The sequence below is a fragment of the Cricetulus griseus genome, chromosome 7 (assembly GCF_003668045.3).
Source record: "Cricetulus griseus strain 17A/GY chromosome 7, alternate assembly CriGri-PICRH-1.0, whole genome shotgun sequence".
Lineage (NCBI taxonomy): Eukaryota > Metazoa > Chordata > Mammalia > Rodentia > Cricetidae > Cricetulus > Cricetulus griseus.
Genome location: NC_048600.1, coordinates 5,636,953 through 5,655,491, shown reverse-complemented (window position 1 = coordinate 5,655,491; position 18,539 = coordinate 5,636,953). Strand labels below are relative to the sequence as shown.

Below are 18,539 nucleotides of genomic sequence, written 5' to 3'. Positions count from 1 at the left end.
TAGCGTAATTTTAGTGCAGCATTGGACCAGCCTAGGGAAAAGGGCTGAAGATCAAACCCAAAAGGGAGTATGACATGAATGTCTATCAGAACAAAAATGAAAGTTTGCAATTAAAGGGGATAGACCTGGATCATTCTTTATTCCGTTCAGCAGTTCTAGTTCATACCCCACCACCTGCAGCCTTTTTCCAACCCCTCGGCTGAACTCTTCTCTTCCCATGTGTAACATAACCACTGAGCACTTCCCCCACCCCCACCCCACCCACGTTGTGTCTCCTCTCACCCTTCTCCCTCACTGTCAACTGCTTTATTCGACCTCTCAGTTTCAAACCTGAGTCCCCACAGCTGCCCGGATCTTCCCCCCAGTCTTCTAGTTTTCTATCCCTGTGCCTCCTGCCAAAACAGCTCCTTTATCCCCTGCCCTAATCCCAGAACTGCGGAGCCATAGCTTCACCAGGACAGCCTCTGGGCAGTGTTCCCAATCTGATCCCATGCACACAAAAGATTCTCCAGGCAGTCCGGACCACACATAGGCTCCTCTCACACCCAAGTGAGGCCCTGAGTGAGATGAGAACCTTTTCATCATCACCTTGATACTCCTGTTTCCTCCCCCCCATTGTGGTAATGAGTCTTTCTGTTCAGGACAGTAATTTGGAATCCATGTCAGTCTAGAAGTGTGGTTACACTGTAAAACTTTAAAAATGGCTCCACTAGACAGTGCTTAACTGAACTCCATTGGTCTTTTGTGGGGTCTCATGCAGATATACCTGTTTGAGAATTTCTAGGAATACCCAAAAAACCTTTAAAAAAGTAACAGTGGGAAATGCACAAGGCCTCTGTTCTCATCATACTTGGCTACTGTTTGGACTTTCCTACATCGAACTCCCTGCATGTGGCTTCGGAATCACTGACTGTGGCCTCTTCCTTGTCCTTAGCGTTCCTGTTTGCTTCCCCAGTCCCTCCTCAACTGACCCACTAGAATCTGGGACAAAAGCAAAAGTCTTATAGCCAACACAACTAGAGCAATTTCAGTGTTTCAGAGGACAGAGGGGACATTAGAGACAACAGCTGTACAACTCTTGGCCCAGGCCTTGAGTGCCAAGCTCCTAAGCAGGGTTTCCCTGTAAAGCAGGGTGGCCCTGGGATGCATCACAGAGAAGGGGGCTTCAGTGGTCTCTCTTAGTTGGAATGAAAAAGTCTCCTACCAAAGACCCCAAAATAGAAGGCAAGCCAGTGCCTGTAGGGTAAATAATTCCAGAAGCAAGTGGAAAAGGTAAATGATGACTTAAGATTTTTTAGGGCCTTGATTGTCAAATGAAGAGTGGAGATTTGACCTTTTGTTTTGAGCAGATGTGTCACATGAATGGAGTGGTATACACAAAGAACCAAAGCATGGAAAGACAGAGGCCAGTGTGGCTGTGACACATGCACATGCATGCACATGCACGCACGCACGTGCACGCACACACACACACACACACACACACACACACACACACACACACACGGCTGGTGGAGTAAAAAGTCTGAGAAATGCTTTCACCCCACAAACCTAGCTACTGGCATCATCAGCTGTACAAATGAGGACACCTCCTGGGACAATGGCATTGACTTGAAGGCTGTATTTGGATTAAAGGTATTCACATGGCAATAGGCAACTTACCCATCATCCCTCACGTGAAATGCTTCCTTCTGATAGAAATGTATGTGCCAGAGCCGACCAACGTACCCATTGAGAAGAAAAATCATCGTGGTGAGATTGACCTGGAGGCTCCCATGTGGCCCACCCCAAGTGAAAATGACATCATCCATCTCCCTAGAGGTAAGCACTGAAGTCGCTCGATATCTGTCCTGTCTTCTTTGTGATCTGCTTTGTTTATTTCTGATTAAAAAAAAAAATGCTTTCTTTTCAAATGTCTCATGCAAGTTCACTAACTACCTTGCAGAAGAACTTGGCTGAAATGTATCAAACAGCTCAACATTAGTCAAACATGTCTAGAGATCATTGGATAAACGCCTCCTTCCTGGTTCTCCATGCTCCGATGCTTAGTGATGAGGGGAAAGACTATGTTCCTAGTCAGAAGAGCCTGACATGAAATGCACGTGCATGCATGTAGCAAAGGGGTAATGTTTCTCGCTGCCCCTTGGAGACCTGTACTTAGCCTGCAGCACCCCTCCTGCAGGTTTTTACCCCATGGAGCTTTAAAGTTTGACCTTGAGTTCATTTCTACAGATTTATGTCATTCCTTTCTTCTACTTTTCAGTTGTTTATAATAGACAGGTGAGTTTGTTTCTTGTTATTTAAGAGGCAAAGCATGGCTGTGTCCTCGTTGCCACTTCTCTTAAAAGGGAGATGGGTTTAAATTTACACTAAGCCCTGGCTCAGTGAGTGCCTCCTATTGACTCCAAGCACGCTTTCAAAATCATTGTGCAGTTTTTCTATTTCTTTTGGAAGAAGCAACGTGTATCGCTTAAGAGATTAATGATCTGTTACTTTAGAAATTATAAATATTATCTTTGGAGCAAAGCAGATGACCAGAGCCAAACCCCTGTCTGTACCCAGGGTTCTGGCTCCTCGTGCAGTTCCTCGGACTGGATATACATTTAGTGCTCTATGTTCAGTCACTCAGTCAGGGTGATATATATATGCATGCCCTTGTTGAAGATGAGGGTCTCCTACCATGAGAGCAGCCTCATCAGGTGTCGTCTGCTGGGGACCTGTGCATTACATAGCATCTGTTAAAAATCTCAGAGCAGGAAAATGCATGCTGCCCCTCGGCAATTCATTTTGCAGCATGTTGATGATTTTTGTTTCTGGTGTTTTCTTTGAGTTCAGGGAATCTCAAAGTTAACCTTCATGGTGACAGCAGGCATTTTCCCCCATGCATTCCTCCATTTGTTTGTTTGTTTGTTTGTTTATTGGTCTTCCTATAGACTTATCACCCACTGTACTGGCTGATGTGAGGAGAAGTGTTCTCTCCCATTCCTTCCCTCCTCTCCCAAGTCCACCCAGCAGCTCAGTAACAATAGCCTTAACCCCTTAAAGAGCAGTTCTTTGTAAGCTGAGTTTCCAGAACCACCTAAGAGCAATTCCTTTGGACCTCACGTCCTGTATCTTTCGCTCAGTGGCCCTTGATGTGTGCAGACAACCTGACTAGAATGGTTGACTTGAAATAAAATAACATTAAAGTTCCAGAAACTAGTGCCCTTTCCATGTCTCTACAGCTGCCGTGTGGTTTTATTTCTGTAGTGCTGGACCATGAGCATAGGAGGCAAGGACTACTGTTCAGCTTAGCACCTTTGTTTTTAGGTTTTTATTTATTATTTGGGGGCGGGCAGTATACACATATGGGGTGGGAGGAGAACTCTGGGGTCAGTTCTCTCCTTCCACATTTATGTAGGTTCTGGGGACTGAACTCAGGTCTTCAGGCTTGTCAGTACCCACAGAATAATACTTTCAAAGGACAGAAAGATACTCCTTCTTAAAAACTATTATTCCCCCTGTGTATGGTTCATTAGGACAAGAAATAAGGTATTTTTTTTCCAACAAATTTATTAAAACTAAGGATTTTTGCCTAGAACTCAGCAAATTAGGAAATCAACTTAGTTGTCTCATGGTCTCTTAATTCGAAAGTGTGGGGGGGGAGGCTATTTCCCTACTAGAACCTTAGCCCATCCAAAATCTTTTTTGTTGTAAACAAAGTATTATAATATTAATAACAAACATTTTTTGTAGTCACTTTTGAAAATCTACCCAGTGTTTTATATATTCCCAATTAGCTACAGGAAATACCTTCTTGCCTAGTAAGTAACATTGTTACCCTCCTTTTTTTAAATTTTTGTTGCAAGTTTTCTCTTAATCCTATTTACCTTCTAAGTACTTTACCCTGTAAGAGCTCTTTGGCTCAACATTAGACTTTAATCCTGTCTGTAGCCCAAAGTACTAGGAAGTAACAAAAGCAAGCTGCTGATCTGTATTTGCTGTGTTATTAAGACAATGCTCTAAAATTCTGGTGGTGGCACTCAGTGCTTGTCTCTTCTCTCCTAGATATGGGTCACCTCCAGGTAGATTACAGAGATAGTAGCAGGCTGCATCCAAGTGAAGACTCATCACTGGACTCCATTGTCTCGGTTGTGGTTCCCATAATAATATGCCTCTCCATCATAATAGCATTCCTGCTCATCAACCAGAAGAAACAATGGGTACCACTGCTCTGCTGGTACCGGACACCAACTAAGGTACCATCTAGTCTCTTGAGCAATAAATCCAAGAGTGCTTACACTCCTTTTTGCCTCAATTTTCTTAATACATTTTCTATTAGGCAATGTTATTTTTTATTTTGCCAGTCTTAATGTCAAGTATTTATCAAGCTGTAGCAAGCAGGCATGTAATATTTGCCCAGGGCTGGATTGAAGACTGGGTAAATTACCTGTCATCCACTGGTTAATGAGTCCTGACTTCTCATGGACCTAACACCTTGTATGTACATTTTTAAAAACATGTTTAAATGAGCTGATTGACACCTGCTGGAGGGAGTCTTAAATTCTCATTTATATTTGAAGCCAAAAGTTGACCATCTGGTATTTCTTGGTCATTTTTTGGTCTTTGAATGGGGAGAAAAAGAAATCACTAAAGAAGGGAGAAGACAGGAGAGGGCAAGAGGGGTTTGGAAGATAGTGAGGGTGCAAAGAAGTCAGGTGGACTTATCACAAGAGAGGGGCAGGCAAGACGTTGTGAAGAAAGTCACTAAGGTCCAGAGGCAGACTTCTCACCAAGGGACAAAAACTAGGCTTTTATTCTAATCCAAGGACCTCTTAATCATGCCTGTTTTTAAAAGGAAGTAAAGAGTTACATCCAAGTCTAATTCCTCCTTTTGTGTTTGGACAACCTGAATGGTTCACCTCCCCTCCTGCCCAGTAGGGTTCCCCTTGCATATAAAATTCCTGTCTGTTTTTTTAGTTTTGTTTTGTTTTTTTCTTTTGTTTTTTTTGTTTTTGGTGTGTGTGTGTGTGTGTGTGTGTGTGTGTGTGTGTGTGTGAAATATGCATGGGTACAGCCTTTATGCTGGACACATGGCTGGGTCCTAACATGGTGCTGAACAAGGGAAGACACCATCCAAGGCTAGGAAAACCCTGTTTAAAAAAGGTGTGAAGTGACAGGGAACAGACAGAAGTGGCCCCTTGTGAGACCGTCTTCATGCAGGCTCAGTCACTAGAAATCACTATTTGCTTTGAAATATTCCTGCCTTGTAACTTTACCAATTTCCAACCCTCTAAAATGCAAGCCTGCAGTCAAGGGTTCAAAAACAGTTCATATGTCACTTCACCAATGAAAATACTCATACAGCTATAATAAGACATCACTCCCCGCAAACACTCTGGCGATCGTCAAATACTGAAACTGTAGTCTCACCTGAGTTAGGTCCTGAGTTTCTGTCCATTTTTCGTACACAAGTCAGCCAAGTCTTTATGGGTTTTTCCTTTCTCTTCTCTCTCACTGAACAGCCATCTTCCTTGAATAACCAGCTGGTATCTGTGGACTGCAAGAAAGGCACTCGAGTCCAGGCCAGGGACGGTTCCCAGACAATGCTAAGAATTGCTGAACCTGATGCGCGATTCAGTGGCTTCTATAGCATGCAGAAACAGAACCATCTACAGGCAGACAATTTCTACCAAACGGTGTGAACACCAGCAACGGCGGCGGCGGCAGTGGTGGCGGCGGCATGGATGAGGTTTTGAAAGACAGAGAACGACAAAAAATCTGCTCTTTAAAGAACTAGAATTTGTGCACTTGCTTAGTGGATTGTATCAGATTGTGACTTGGTGTCCCGCACTAAGGACTTAACTGGGATGGGCTTTGTCTACAGCATTGTGCAGAACAAGCATTCCCACTTGGCCTCAAGATAACTGACCACATGTTTTCATAGAACCAAAGTTTTAAAACTTGCTAAAGTTTATTTGCTTGTAAGATAGCTGTAGAGACATTTGGGGGTGGGGCAGAGAGTTTGGTGGGGGAAATGGGTTGGGAGGGTAGCGTTGGGAAGAAAACTCGGTCAGCTTGGCTAGGGGAGAAAGCCAGGAAAATAAAAACAGTTCATGGCCCAGAGGAATTTTTTTTTTTTTCCTGTTGCTCTGAAGACGGTGTTGGTTGCTGCAAAGCTCGGACCTGAATGAGCAGGAACACAAAGAGCCTTGCAACCCAGCTGCCGCACCACCAGACAAGTGCATCAGAACTCTTGATAGCCATCCCAGGTCTAAAGCCACAAGTTTCTCTTCTATACAGTCACAACTGCAGTAGGCAGTGAGGAAGCCAGGGAAATGGATAGCAACATTTCTCAAAAGCGGGTTATTAAGGATATATACAGTTATTCTTTTTGCTGCTTCTGTTTTCTTCCGTGCCAATCAGCCAGTTCCTAGTAGAGACAGCAGATGGGTAAGGACAAAGTCACCTCTTGACTTGAGCACTGGAGCTTTTCTTACCACTTGGCAGGAAGGAAGTCGAGGGTGAAGGACACCAGGCATTTCCAGGGGCTATACTACATTGTTTGTTGTTGTTTTCTTCTGTTATATCGTTGGTTGTTCATAGTTTTGTTGAAGCTCTAGCTTAAGAAGAAACTTTAAAAAAAAAAAAAAAAGACTGGGATTTTTTTTCCTTATTATATACTGATTCTACAAAATAGAAACTACTTCATTTTAATTGTATATTATTCAAGCACCTTTGTTGAAGCTCAAAAAAATGATGCCTCTAAACTTTAGCAATTATAGGAATATTTATGTAACTATCTTATGCTTCAAAAACAAGAGTATTTGTGTGCATGTGTATATAATATATATACATATATATTTATACACATACAATTTATGTTTTCCTGTTGAATGTATTTTTATGAGATTTTAACCAGAACAAAGGCAGATAAACAGGCTTTCCATAGCAATGCATCTGATCACTTAGGGTTTTTTGAATAACACAATCTCATTTATCTGCAGATTAATTGGAAAGATGTGAGCACGCGTGTGTGTGTGTGTGTGTGTGTGTGTGTGTGTGTGTGTGTGTGTGTGTGTACACTTTGAGCAACCAGCATCCCACCTGCTATGGAAAGGATATTCCTTTATTAAAATCTTCTTCATTTGGATTTCTTTCACTTGGTCTTCAATTCGCTCACTGGCCAGAGACATTGATGGCAATTTTTTATCTACATCACTAATCAGCTCCTGGATTTCTTTTCAAACAACTGTTTGAAACAACTACTGGAATATTGTCCACAATAAGCTGGAAGTTTGTTGTAGTTTGCCTCAGATATAACTGACTGTATTCTATAGTGTTAACTTTTCAAACAGCTCTTAGCACTTTTATACTAATGGCCCATTTGTGCATTGGTTTGCCTTTTCAAAATGCTTGTTGTGAAAGACACAGATACCCAGTATGCTTAATGTGAAAAGAAAATGTGTTCTGTTTTGTAAAGGAACTTTCAAGTATTGTTGTAAATACTTGGACAGAGGTTGCTGAACTTAAAAAAAATTAATTTATTATTATAATGACCTAATTTATTAATCTGAAGATTAACCATTTTTTGTCTTAGAATATCAAAAGGAAAAAGGTGTTCTAGCTGTTTGCATCAAAGGAAAAAGATTTATTATCAAGGGGCAATATTTTTATCTATTTCCAAAATAAATTTGTGAATGATATGTTACTGAAATAGATTTACATCAGCCTGATTAGTATAAAATTTTGTTGACAATTTATCCATTCCTGGCATAAGGAAAAAAACTTTATCAAAAAAAAATTGTAAATGCTTGCTTTTTGTTTTTTCAATCATGGCCATATGAAAATACTAACAGGATATAGGACAAGGTGTAAATTTTTTTTTTTATTTTAAAGATATGATTTATCCTGAGTGCTGTATCTATTACTCTTTTACTTTGGTTCCTGTTGTGCTCTTGTAAAAGAAAAACAAATATAATTTCCTGAAGAATAAACCGGGCATATAGCACTTGGAGTGCACCAGACTCCTGTAGTATTGTTTTTGTTTTCCTAAAGCAGAGCTGTAAAGGGATAGTTTACAGCCTGGTTCTTGGCAGCAAATAAACACTAAATCAAAACTATGCACTTCAGAAAGACTCTGGTCTAAGGTGAACACACAATGGTTTCCCAGGGTTGCCTGGTCAGCACATCTCTGGCAGCAGTGAGGAGAATGGTATCCCTCAGCAGGTGGTCCTTCCCATGGACTCCTGCACAAAGTTGTCCTTAGACTGCACTGCACAGGAGCGCTGAAGGACAAGACAAGAAGCTGAGCTGCCTGCTGTCAGTCACAAGTGAGAAAGGTGCTCATCATCAGAACAAACTGAGTATCCCTTTTCCAAAGTTTTGCAAACACAAGACCTCTTGAGGTTCTACAGTATCTCCATATATAGTGAGATAGCTTGGGGATGGGACTTAAACATGAAAAGTATTTCACATATATGCCATATAGATATAAAACTCTCTTGCTATAGGAAAGAGGGTCAAACTTGAAGCACAATCCAGAATAAGCCATAAGCAGGACAAGGGCTGCTAAACTGACCTTTAGAACTCTTTTCTTTAGTCTAAGGCACCTTACAAATTCTGTTCTAATCAATTTCTTAAATTATTAACACTGTGTCTTCAGCAATTTCACGGGATGTGGTCAGTAGTCCTGCATCTTCACTTTCCAGCCAGACACTGAAGTCCACAGTCTTCCTGGTAAATGCCACGTGCCATCAGACTTCAAACTGGGCTACAACTACAGTCAGCAGCATCTCATTGACTGGAGTAGGGAGTGCAGATGTCCTGTATACCTGAACCTCTAAGGAGGAAAAGATGCTTAAGTACACTCATTTTCTTTGGGGGAGGGAGCTGCCCAGCAGAACAGGAGGCTGGCTGCCATACTACGGCAGTGTAGTATGTATGACTCAGAAAGGTCCCTTTGCCACTTGGCCATCCAGGTTAATCAGAACCCCCCTGTGCACACTCCAGTGGTGAATTCTACATGAAGTCTAAGAATCAGCACGTGTGAGAGCAAAACCAAATAGAAACTCAAGATTCTTAAGTATGTATTATTTTATTAAATGTCATTGACTTGACTGAAACTGGCAAAAGTGTTTATTAGTGTTGTAGCCGTGAGCAGCTTTTTCTAGAAAAGCACACAGGTATAAATAAAACTGAATACAACCATGAGAATAGGCAGTACCATAGTAGCTCCTTAAGCACCTTAGAGGGCATGGACCCCTTCCAAAATACACTCTTCAGACACAGAACATCCAAGGTCATAATGATGCCAAATGGCATCCTAATGGCTCACATGTCAACAATAGTAAAATAGGCAGAAGTTGCAAAATTAGTTTCCAACAGTGTCTGGCATCCACAATTAGGCCAAAGTAGTGCAAGTTCCGCTTTACAACAGCCCACATTCCATCTCAGTCTCTGGACAATACTGGTAGGTAATAGTCTGAAGATGCTCTGAACACTCAACACTGATTCTCACCTTTACTGGAAAACAGCTATGGGTGGGTCTTCCAGTGCTTTTGTTCTTCAGTGCAGTTCAGATGGAGGAAGTCAAACACTAACAGCCACACTGTCAATTAATGACAAACATAATGGCATGCACAGTTCCTATCTCTCTCCTCAGCTCTGCTAACTTAGAAACCAGTCCACCATGGTTATGTTTTCCAAAACCTATCTCCAGAATTCAAGAGTGCCATAGCCCTCTCGGTGCTCTAATACAATGATGGATTAGTGAAGTCGTGATCAAGTAACACTGAATTGCAAATCCAAGTTCAAGTGTGCTGGGTCTCCAAAAGCAGGGACTCATGACAGCCAACTTCCAGAGTGACACTGCAGGAAATCACGCCTGGAGTCCACAGAAAGGGAAGCGCTTCCACTGTGAGCTGCTCTATGTAGGACACAGAACTACAATAGAGAAAGAAAGTTAGAAATGGATCTTCTGCATATACCCTGACTAAAACCATGAAATGTTACATACAATCTATATGTACATGAAAAGGGTCACTGTGTAATGAAGATTAGATATTAGTGCAAGAATCTGTAACAGCAGACTTCAGAAGGCTACCACCAACAATGAGTTCTCTAAGACACATTAATTAGACTTTTCCAGAAATATGACACCTAAAGGCCATGTCTCTTGGGGTACCCTATGAGATATGAGCCTATCACTCCAGCCCCAAGTCCTGTAACAGCACAGGCCCCTGGAGAAGTCAAAGAAGGGTGTTGTGAGTCTGCTCTGTAGGGCTGGAACCATGACAGCCATACCGTGGCCCAGGTCTTGGGTATGTAACTAAAGTCAACATTGGCTATAGGGTGTTATCGGTGTGAGAAGTTACATTCTCCCAGCAGCACCCATTCCATCTTAGGCCAAATGGGGTCACTTCACCTGCTTTCTCTTCTCACCTTTGCATTAAAACTAAGGAATGTATTTACATAGGCAAGCCACAGACATCTGTTTTCCCACAGTACGAGGGCCAGCTGAGCCAGGAGAAGGTGCATCACTCTCCATTCTGAGCAACAGGCCCTCCCACACAGGTCCTATTAGTGGTCCCCAGGCCAAGCAACAGTGGACAGGCTGGGTGGAAAAGAGCACTGTATTATCCACAAGCCCACACTGGCACCTCCCCTGACCCCTGAACAGTTGTACATTCTGCTCACTTTTTACAGCATCGCTGCTGCAGTCTGAGCTCTGGCTGCTCTTCAACCCAGTCTTCACAGCATGAAAGGGAGACAGAAGCACAGCACATGCAGACAGCAGCTCGCAGGAAGCAGGAAGCAGGTACAGCACAACCAACCACAGGGCTCAAGGACAGCCAATGGCCTGAGCAGGAGGGGCCAGCCCAGGAAGGGGGACTCCTGCCTCCCCAAGTGGGAGGACAAGATTTACAGTAAGGGTCCTAGGTTATCAAAAAGTGAAACTCCTTTTCTCCCCCAGCCCTGTTCCCCAGGCCATACCATCCTTCAGAAGCCACTGTCTGGCTGTCCTGGCAGTGCCTTCTAGACCACTGTAATTCATAGTCTGAGACATGTCTGGCTCATTCCTCTTTCACATCTAAGACAAACCTCAAGGCCATCCAGCTTTCATACCAATGCTAGCATAACACAAAAGCAAAGATGTCTCTTACAAAAAAAAAAATCATTAATAGGGAGAAAAGGCCATCCATGGGGGAGAGAGGGAGGAACTTTTAAAAGGTGCTGACTCGGCTTTTTTGACCATGTTAACCTGCAGACCAACGGCTGGCTGTTGTTGCTACATGTCAAGTCTCCACACATGATACTTGGGCATCATTCACTGTGAGCCCCCTTTTTATGAAAATACAGCTGAATAAAAAGCCCATCGGAGACAGCAAATGTAATGTCTCAGGACTACAACATTTTTGTCTCCTGCTGACTGGAGGAAGACACAGAAGCAAAGCAGTAATGAAAGGAGCTTGCTCTCCAAGTCCAGTTGACTACGAGATGGAAGTTTCTTGCCACTTTCAAATCTGGTCTGTAAACAGACGCTGCCTTTAAAAATGAGCCCTCTGTACAACATTCACTTTTCCTAGAACTGAGTGAGCTCTCTAGTTCCTCAATTGAGGAGGCACTATTAAACATTTTCCCTTTTCTCAGCAAAATAAGGCCCATATCTTCTGGCTTCTTTTCCCTCCTCAATACACGCCCACCCCCCTTAGTAGACCACTGTTGAGAAATCTCCATTTTTCTCCTTCCCTTCTCTACCTAAGCGTTTGTTCTGTTCTGTGCTCCTCTTGGCACTGTCCACAGTTTCTCCTCCACCATCGCCCCTGGCAGATCTATCATTCTTTTTCTATTGTCCTCCAGGTAACAGACACCACCCTTCCCAAATCTCCCAGGACCAACATGTCCGCGCCTGATACTCAGAGTTGACATGTCTTCTAATTATTTTAAAATTTTATTATTTTTTTGAGGTAGGGTCTCACTATATACCCCCTGGCTGTCTGGAACTCTCTATGTAGACCAGGCTGGCCTCAAACTCAGAGATCCACCTTCCTCTGCCCCCCACATCCTGGGATTAGAGGCATGCACCACCACACCCAGAGCCCAGTGTCTTTTTAATTCTCTACTTCCCTCTCTGCAAAGTGTTCACCACTCAGCTGTGGGAATTCTTTCAGCCCAGGATCTCAAATAGAAGCTGCACTTTGTAGAGCTCTAATGTTCCAGTCACACACCAGTCGCCTATGCACTGTCACTGTACATTAACAAAGCTGTGTGTGCATTTTACTCTACCAACAAGACTGTGCATTTACTGATAAATCACAGCTCCTCAGCCACTGCTCCCAGTCATAAAACTCACCTTTCAATATATAATCGGTTAACAAGCTTGGAACTTTCTCACTGTCCTCCTTCATGGCACGCAGAACTGCAAAATAAGAATCACTTAAGGTTCAGAACAAAAATGACGTTTGGCATCACTTGATTTATCTATATCTAAATGTAAGACTTTGTATGCACTGCTCACTGTGGAAAAGAGGAAACAACTGAGGTTAGCAGCAGCCAAGTGATAAGAGGAAGCCACCTGACCACCTCAGGGTTCCTATCCATTGTCACCATCAATATCTACCTACACGGTACGTTTTCATTTCCTTCTGGTAAGCAATTATCATACATGTACAATTAGAAGTAACCTAATTATCAAATCTAATCCTTTCTATTTTGTTTGTCTTGAGAATGGGGTCTCACTCAGTACCCCAGAATGATTAAATCTCATAATCTCATGGCAATCCTCCTGCCTCAGCACCCTCTGTACTAGATCACATATGTGAGCCACCATGGCCAATCATCAATCCCTTCACCTTCTTCTTTCTTTTTATTTTTTTTGTTTTATGAAATTTGGACAGCTATTTATTTATTGACTAGGTGGGTGGTTGTTTTGCTTATTTGTCTATCTGTGTATCATGTATGTGTTTGTCACCTGTGGAGGCCAGAAGGGGGCATTGGATTCCCTGGAACTGAGTTACAGACAGCTAGAGCTGTCATGTGGGTGCTGGGAATTGAAGCCAGGTCCTTTGGAAGAGAAGCCAGTGCTCTTAACTTTCGAGCCATCTCTACAGCCCAAGCCAAGCTGATTGTGACTGAACCCAAACCATATATAATTTATTTGCTATAGGGTAAACTGAGAAAATATTTTTATTTTTCAATGCTGCCAAGAAAGAGAAAGTGACTTCCAAGAATATCCCTGAAAATGAAAGAGTCACCAGGTTTCTGTGGCCCTTTGTAACTAAGACATGTTTAACACTACATCTATTTATTAATCTCACAAACCATTTTCAAATGTAGGGCCATACACAGGCAGAGCACCTCTGTCTGTGTTACTCATCAGCATTCCTAAAGTACTCAGGAAAAGACCTGACACACAGCAGACCCTTGCACTGTTTGCTAAGTGAGTGCATGTTCTGGAAGTCTCACTGCTAACTCTCCCTACAACTAGTGACTCTGATTTTCCATTCACAAGAAGTCAGGGTGTTTATCTAAAAATCACTCTAAGTCTGTCCTACTCAGCCACTAAGTCACATAAGAGCCACAAAGCATTTTATTCATTGACAAACAGATACGTTCCCATGTAAAATGATGAAGATTCAAGTTACCTGTTTTCTATTTTTAAAAAAGAAAAAAAAAAAGAAACAACAACAACAAAAAAAAAAACCTTAGTGTGGGCTGGAGCAGAGCACTGCTCTTCCAGAGGTCCTCTTCCAGAGGACCCAGGTTCAATTCCCAGCAACCACATGGTGGCTCGCAACCAACTATAATGAAATCTGGTGCCCTCTTCTGCCCTGCAGGTATATATGCAGGCAGAATGCTGTGTATATAATAAATAAATCTTTAAAAACAAAATTTAGTTTAGATAAGTCAAAAATTAAGGGGAAAAAGTTCAAACAAGAAGCACCAGAGTTAGCACTGCATTTGATATTATAGTTATTTATTCCACTGTCATAAGAATAAAAGATGCCATCCATCATTCACCAACCTACACTGACAAAATAAACTAAAATCCAGACATGAAAACCAAGAGTTTAAGAATCAGCAAAAGTCAAGCGAGTAAGCATTTAAATTTGTCTTTGCTCACTTTTTGTTAATATCTGAAGATCCTCGACAGACGGTGGGCCATTCTTTTTCTCGTAAGGGATGACTGTCGTCAAATACTGCCAAGTGAAGGGGAGAAACGAAACGTCATTCAGGTGGGAATGAGTTTACCTTCAGAACAATGCAGTTCCTGGAAGACCTGCTCTAAAATGTGAACCAGAGCTGGTTTGGAGATGAGTGCACAGGCACAGGCAGCAATCCCCCAAGTCTGACTTTCAGCTGGGGCTCATTTTTCTCCCCAGTTCTCCCTGCTGAGTGCAAGCCTCGTGTCACCATAAACAACCACCTTCCTGTGGTTCAGTCATGGAACATTCCTCAGAACAAAATCTGAGGACAACTGGCTCGATTTGCTCATTTTCAGGGTAGAGCCTCATCTAGCACGCTCCTTGCATGATTTTCAACACAGCTTCAAAACATTAACTAAGCTAACAGCATAGTTTTAACAATACTATGCAATTGGTAACTTTTGGCAGTCGAATCATTCCCTTTCAGACCATTCTGACTCTGGCTGAAGCAACAGTCAACACAAATAACATGACAACATTTCGGAACAAAAACCAGCTTCTAGACATGAATAACAAAGACTCACTTCCCCCCCAAAAAATTGCTGAAACATAATTAATATTTAAATGATTGTATTAAGTATGCATAAATGACTTTAGATATTAGAAAGGGGAGACAGAATGGCCTAGAAGGTAAATGAATAATAATCTCCAAATTTGTGTCAAATTGCCCAGCCAGTTCACTCCCTCTGAAGGCTCATGATTATCACACTTGTGTCCAGTGAGAAAAGCAAAGACAATCTCATGAAGCATGTTCTAGAAATAACTGTCTAAAATCTTCTATTCTGTAGTTCAGGGCAGCTTGCAAAAGCTCGCACAGAAAGTTAGTGCCCTGGCCAGTCCTTGAGCTGCTTCAAGCTTGTCCTCCATGTTGGTTCTCAACTCCAGCTCTGTTCCTAATCCCCATGGACTGTGAGAGTCTATAAATAAAAACAACTGGGCCTGAAGTCCAGACAGTAGGGAAATCGAGCTGTTCCACTTTTTAAACCACAGTGCCCCACAACCTTTCTGGACTTCTCCAGGTAAGTCTCAACTGTAGACCAAGTATGTTTCTTTATAAAAAAAAAAAAAAATGCCCATAAAAGACAGGAATGTGCCCACCTCAGATTCCAGTCATGGCATACATCAAGCAATGTGAAGAAGCATCAGGACTTTGTGCCCTGGCTGTAGACCTACCTCCTCATGAGTCAGGTCAGTCTGGAAGCCATTTCTCCTTCTTGCAGGTTGAGGGAGGTAAGTGGTAGAGAATAAAAACTAGAATTCCACCATCCCCACAGAGCCCCTCTATCAGTTAATGTCAGTGCAAGCCTGCCCTCTTTAATACCAGTTCTCTCCCCTCTTGAGAGATACATAAAAACCTTCTGTAGAATCACTAGGCATTGGGTCCATTTGATAAACTGCCTACACGTTATACTGGCACACCTTCTTAATCATGCAAGACCTAGCCTAAGGGAGTGTCTTTCTTCAAATGGAATTTCCAAAAAGTGAAAGATAATTTCAAACACAGTCACCAATGTATACATTTCCCATGTCTGCAACCCTCTTTGAATTATGCAGAACTGTAAATACAAACCAAGCCACTTCACATCTGACTGCACAGACTCACAGCATATAATTCTGCACACGTGATATCTCGTTCCTCACTTGGCCGACAACTGAGCTGGCTCACTATACAATATGCCCGATTTCAGATAAAAGTGGTAAAATGTATTCTCTGCATATTTTTTTACCTAAGACTCTTAATCTCAAATATACCAACCTCTGGCCACATTCTCCTTAAAATGAGATTTTCTTTCGCAGATTTTTAGAAGTATCATGTTCCAGTTCAGTTGTTTGCACAGCCAGCCCTTTCTGTGCATGCAATCCATCATGTCAGTACACGAATATATTTGTTAAAGGTGGGCATGAGAAATGGGGCCCTGAAACCTGCTTGAGAGTGCAATTAGTCTGTTGTCCAATCTTAATGTTTTTCCCCCAGAGGGGGATTCTGTTTATTATTGGGACTACAGATACAATGAACGGTGGTCTTAATGAATTAGTAAAAGTGCCAACTTTCAGGGCCCTCACACAGACAAGGAGCAAGCAGGAGGAGAGGAAAATAAGGATAACGGAGCACCTGCTTCTCTCCACCTGAGTTTCCAAAGGTGTGGCGGAGGCCATTCTGAATGACGTTTGAGATCCCTTCCATGCTGAAACGCTAAAGGCAGCAGTATATGGCCCAGGAGGAAGAGGACAGAGAAAAGTTCAGAGACTTTTAGTAGAAGGTTCCGTGATGACTTTCTGCGCCCAATAGACAAGCAGTTAGAAAATGCCACAATTACTCATTCTCATAAAGCAGACAAAAATCATGCTGTTTAGAAACTGGGCTTCCATTCCCATGTGAGTCCAATGCAAAAACAACTGTTGGTAGGCCATTACACACACCCACGGAGATCTTTCCCAGTGTAACTAATAGATTTGTTTCAATTTTGTTATAAATGTCAGCTGCACACACATCTTATTAAAAAGTTTACCACAATCTTTAAGAAACCTTTTGATACTGTTTACCTACATTTTATCGAAAGACTGACAACTGGATCCTATTGTGGGCTGAAGTTCATGTCTTCCCACCATCAGTTTGGGGAAGAGGAACATTTGGCAGATGAACACACTGCCACTCAGAGTCAACTGTTCCCACTCACTCTCCAGGCAGCTGCCATGGCCTTGCTGCCGCAAATGTGAATTGAAAGATGGCTTATGCTTCCTGGGGAGCAGAATGGATTCCATTTTACCAGTTAAGCTCCCCAAAACTTTTGTAAAGACTATCCACTCTGCTTTTTGAAAACAATTTCAGCTTATTTCTCCTGGCACCCTCCAAGACTTCCTAGAATTCACTGTACTCAGATGAGACTTTGTGTTCCTTTCGGTGACTTAGCTTGGTTTGTCACCAGTCTGAACAGTGGCATGCAGGGTAAAGGGGCCACTGGTACGTACCTACCAGCTGAGTCAAAGGCAGCAGAGAGATTCTTGCAACATGACTAACTAAGGGAAAGGCTCCTGAAAAGGAAGTTGTAGTCTGACTCACCGGATGGTGCCTTTCCCTGGAATTTCAGGGGGAAAGTTGAGCCAGTAAACACTGAAGGAATAAACTTAAAGATATTTTTCCAGGTCCCAAGGAAACCACAGCAGTTGTCTCTGCTCCCATAAAATCTATACAATAGTCCAAGTGATCTCAAAGTGTGGTCCAGGCACAATTTAAGAGACCACTGAACTTCTCTTAGAGGTACATGAACTCAAACATCTCAATATTATCAAGACATCACTTGTCTTTAATTACTGTTGTATAGTCATCATGCATAGTTAGGTTTCATACAATTTCTTTTGAGTATATAATGGACTCTGGTCATATACAGCACTCCCATTCACTCAGTCTGTCACAGCTTATAGTGTAATATTCCAAAGGACAGACAGAATGCAGAAGTTGGGACCCGTGTCCTTTACACTGCACATCAACAGACTGGCAAAAACAAACACCAATTGACATTCTTCTAACCAAAAGCTTTAACGTTATATTCTAGGAAAACTTACCATTTATATAAGAATTAATCATTTAATTTTGGTACTTTCAATAAATTAATTTTTTATTAGTTTTAATTTTTAAGAGTAAATATTGATCAATTCAATATGTATGAAGCAAAGCCCTGTGAGGCCTTCAATAAAGAGTGTAAAGAAACCCTGGTTAACAAAGAACTAAGAAATACAGAAAGAGTTACCCCTCGAGGAGGCAGGCCATGTGCTTCTGGCCCAGCCACACCAGTCAAAGGCACTAGAGGACAGTGACGGCACCCACACATGTCCTGTGGGAGTTGTTCAGCACACCTCTCCTTCACCATCCTCCTGTCCCACCTTTTCCAGATCCATACCCACCAACAGTTTTATGTTTGCAAACATCATTTATCAGGTAAAGATATTTTCATGGTCCCTCACTCTGCTGAGAATGTAACTTTTTTTGTGTGTGTGGATTTGAGACAGGGTTCTGTGGAACTCCAGTTGTAGACCAGCATGGCCTCACAGAGATCCACCTGCCTCTTGCCTCCTCTTGCCTCCTCTTGCCTCCTCTTGCCTCCTCTTGCCTCCTCTTGCCTCCTCTTGCCTCCTCTTGCCTCCTCTTGCCTCCTCTTGCCTCTTGCCTCTTGCCTCTTGCCTCTTGCCTCTTGCCTCTTGCCTCTGCCTCTGCCTCCTGAGTGCTGGGATTAAAGGTGCCATCACACCTGGCTAATTACTTTTGGTGGAAGATATGGTTTTTACAAGAAAAACCTACAAACAGCTGTTTTGTAGATTCTTCACACACTACATTGTAATTTGTTCCCTGTTTTT

General features: G+C 42.4%; 2 protein-coding genes across 3 annotated transcripts in view; one reads left to right on the top strand and one right to left on the bottom strand.

Annotated features, from left to right (window-relative positions):
- Crim1 (cysteine rich transmembrane BMP regulator 1) overlaps positions 1 to 8,006 on the top strand; it is a gene marked incomplete at its 5' end in the record, with an annotated part of 180,500 nt that extends 172,494 nt beyond the window's left edge. The window contains 3 exons of the mRNA XM_027426062.1: positions 1,699 to 1,821; positions 4,048 to 4,238; positions 5,505 to 8,006. Of these exons, the coding sequence (XP_027281863.1) occupies positions 1,699 to 1,821; positions 4,048 to 4,238; positions 5,505 to 5,684 (494 nt within the window). The remainder of the gene's footprint in view (positions 1 to 1,698; positions 1,822 to 4,047; positions 4,239 to 5,504) is intronic.
- A 1,051-nt stretch (positions 8,007 to 9,057) lies between these two features.
- Positions 9,058 to 18,539, bottom strand: part of Fez2 (fasciculation and elongation protein zeta 2) — a 37,168-nt gene continuing 27,686 nt past the window's right edge. The window contains exons 6-9 of one of the 2 annotated variants that reach the window (XM_027426063.2): positions 16,300 to 16,380; positions 14,105 to 14,180; positions 12,335 to 12,400; positions 9,058 to 9,924 (exon numbers count right to left, since the gene is read on the bottom strand). In XM_027426063.2, the coding sequence (XP_027281864.1) occupies positions 9,908 to 9,924; positions 12,335 to 12,400; positions 14,105 to 14,180; positions 16,300 to 16,380 (240 nt within the window). In that variant the 3' untranslated portion in view covers positions 9,058 to 9,907. The remainder of the gene's footprint in view (positions 9,925 to 12,334; positions 12,401 to 14,104; positions 14,181 to 16,299; positions 16,381 to 18,539) is intronic. The other variant, XM_027426064.2, reaches the window with a different exon arrangement.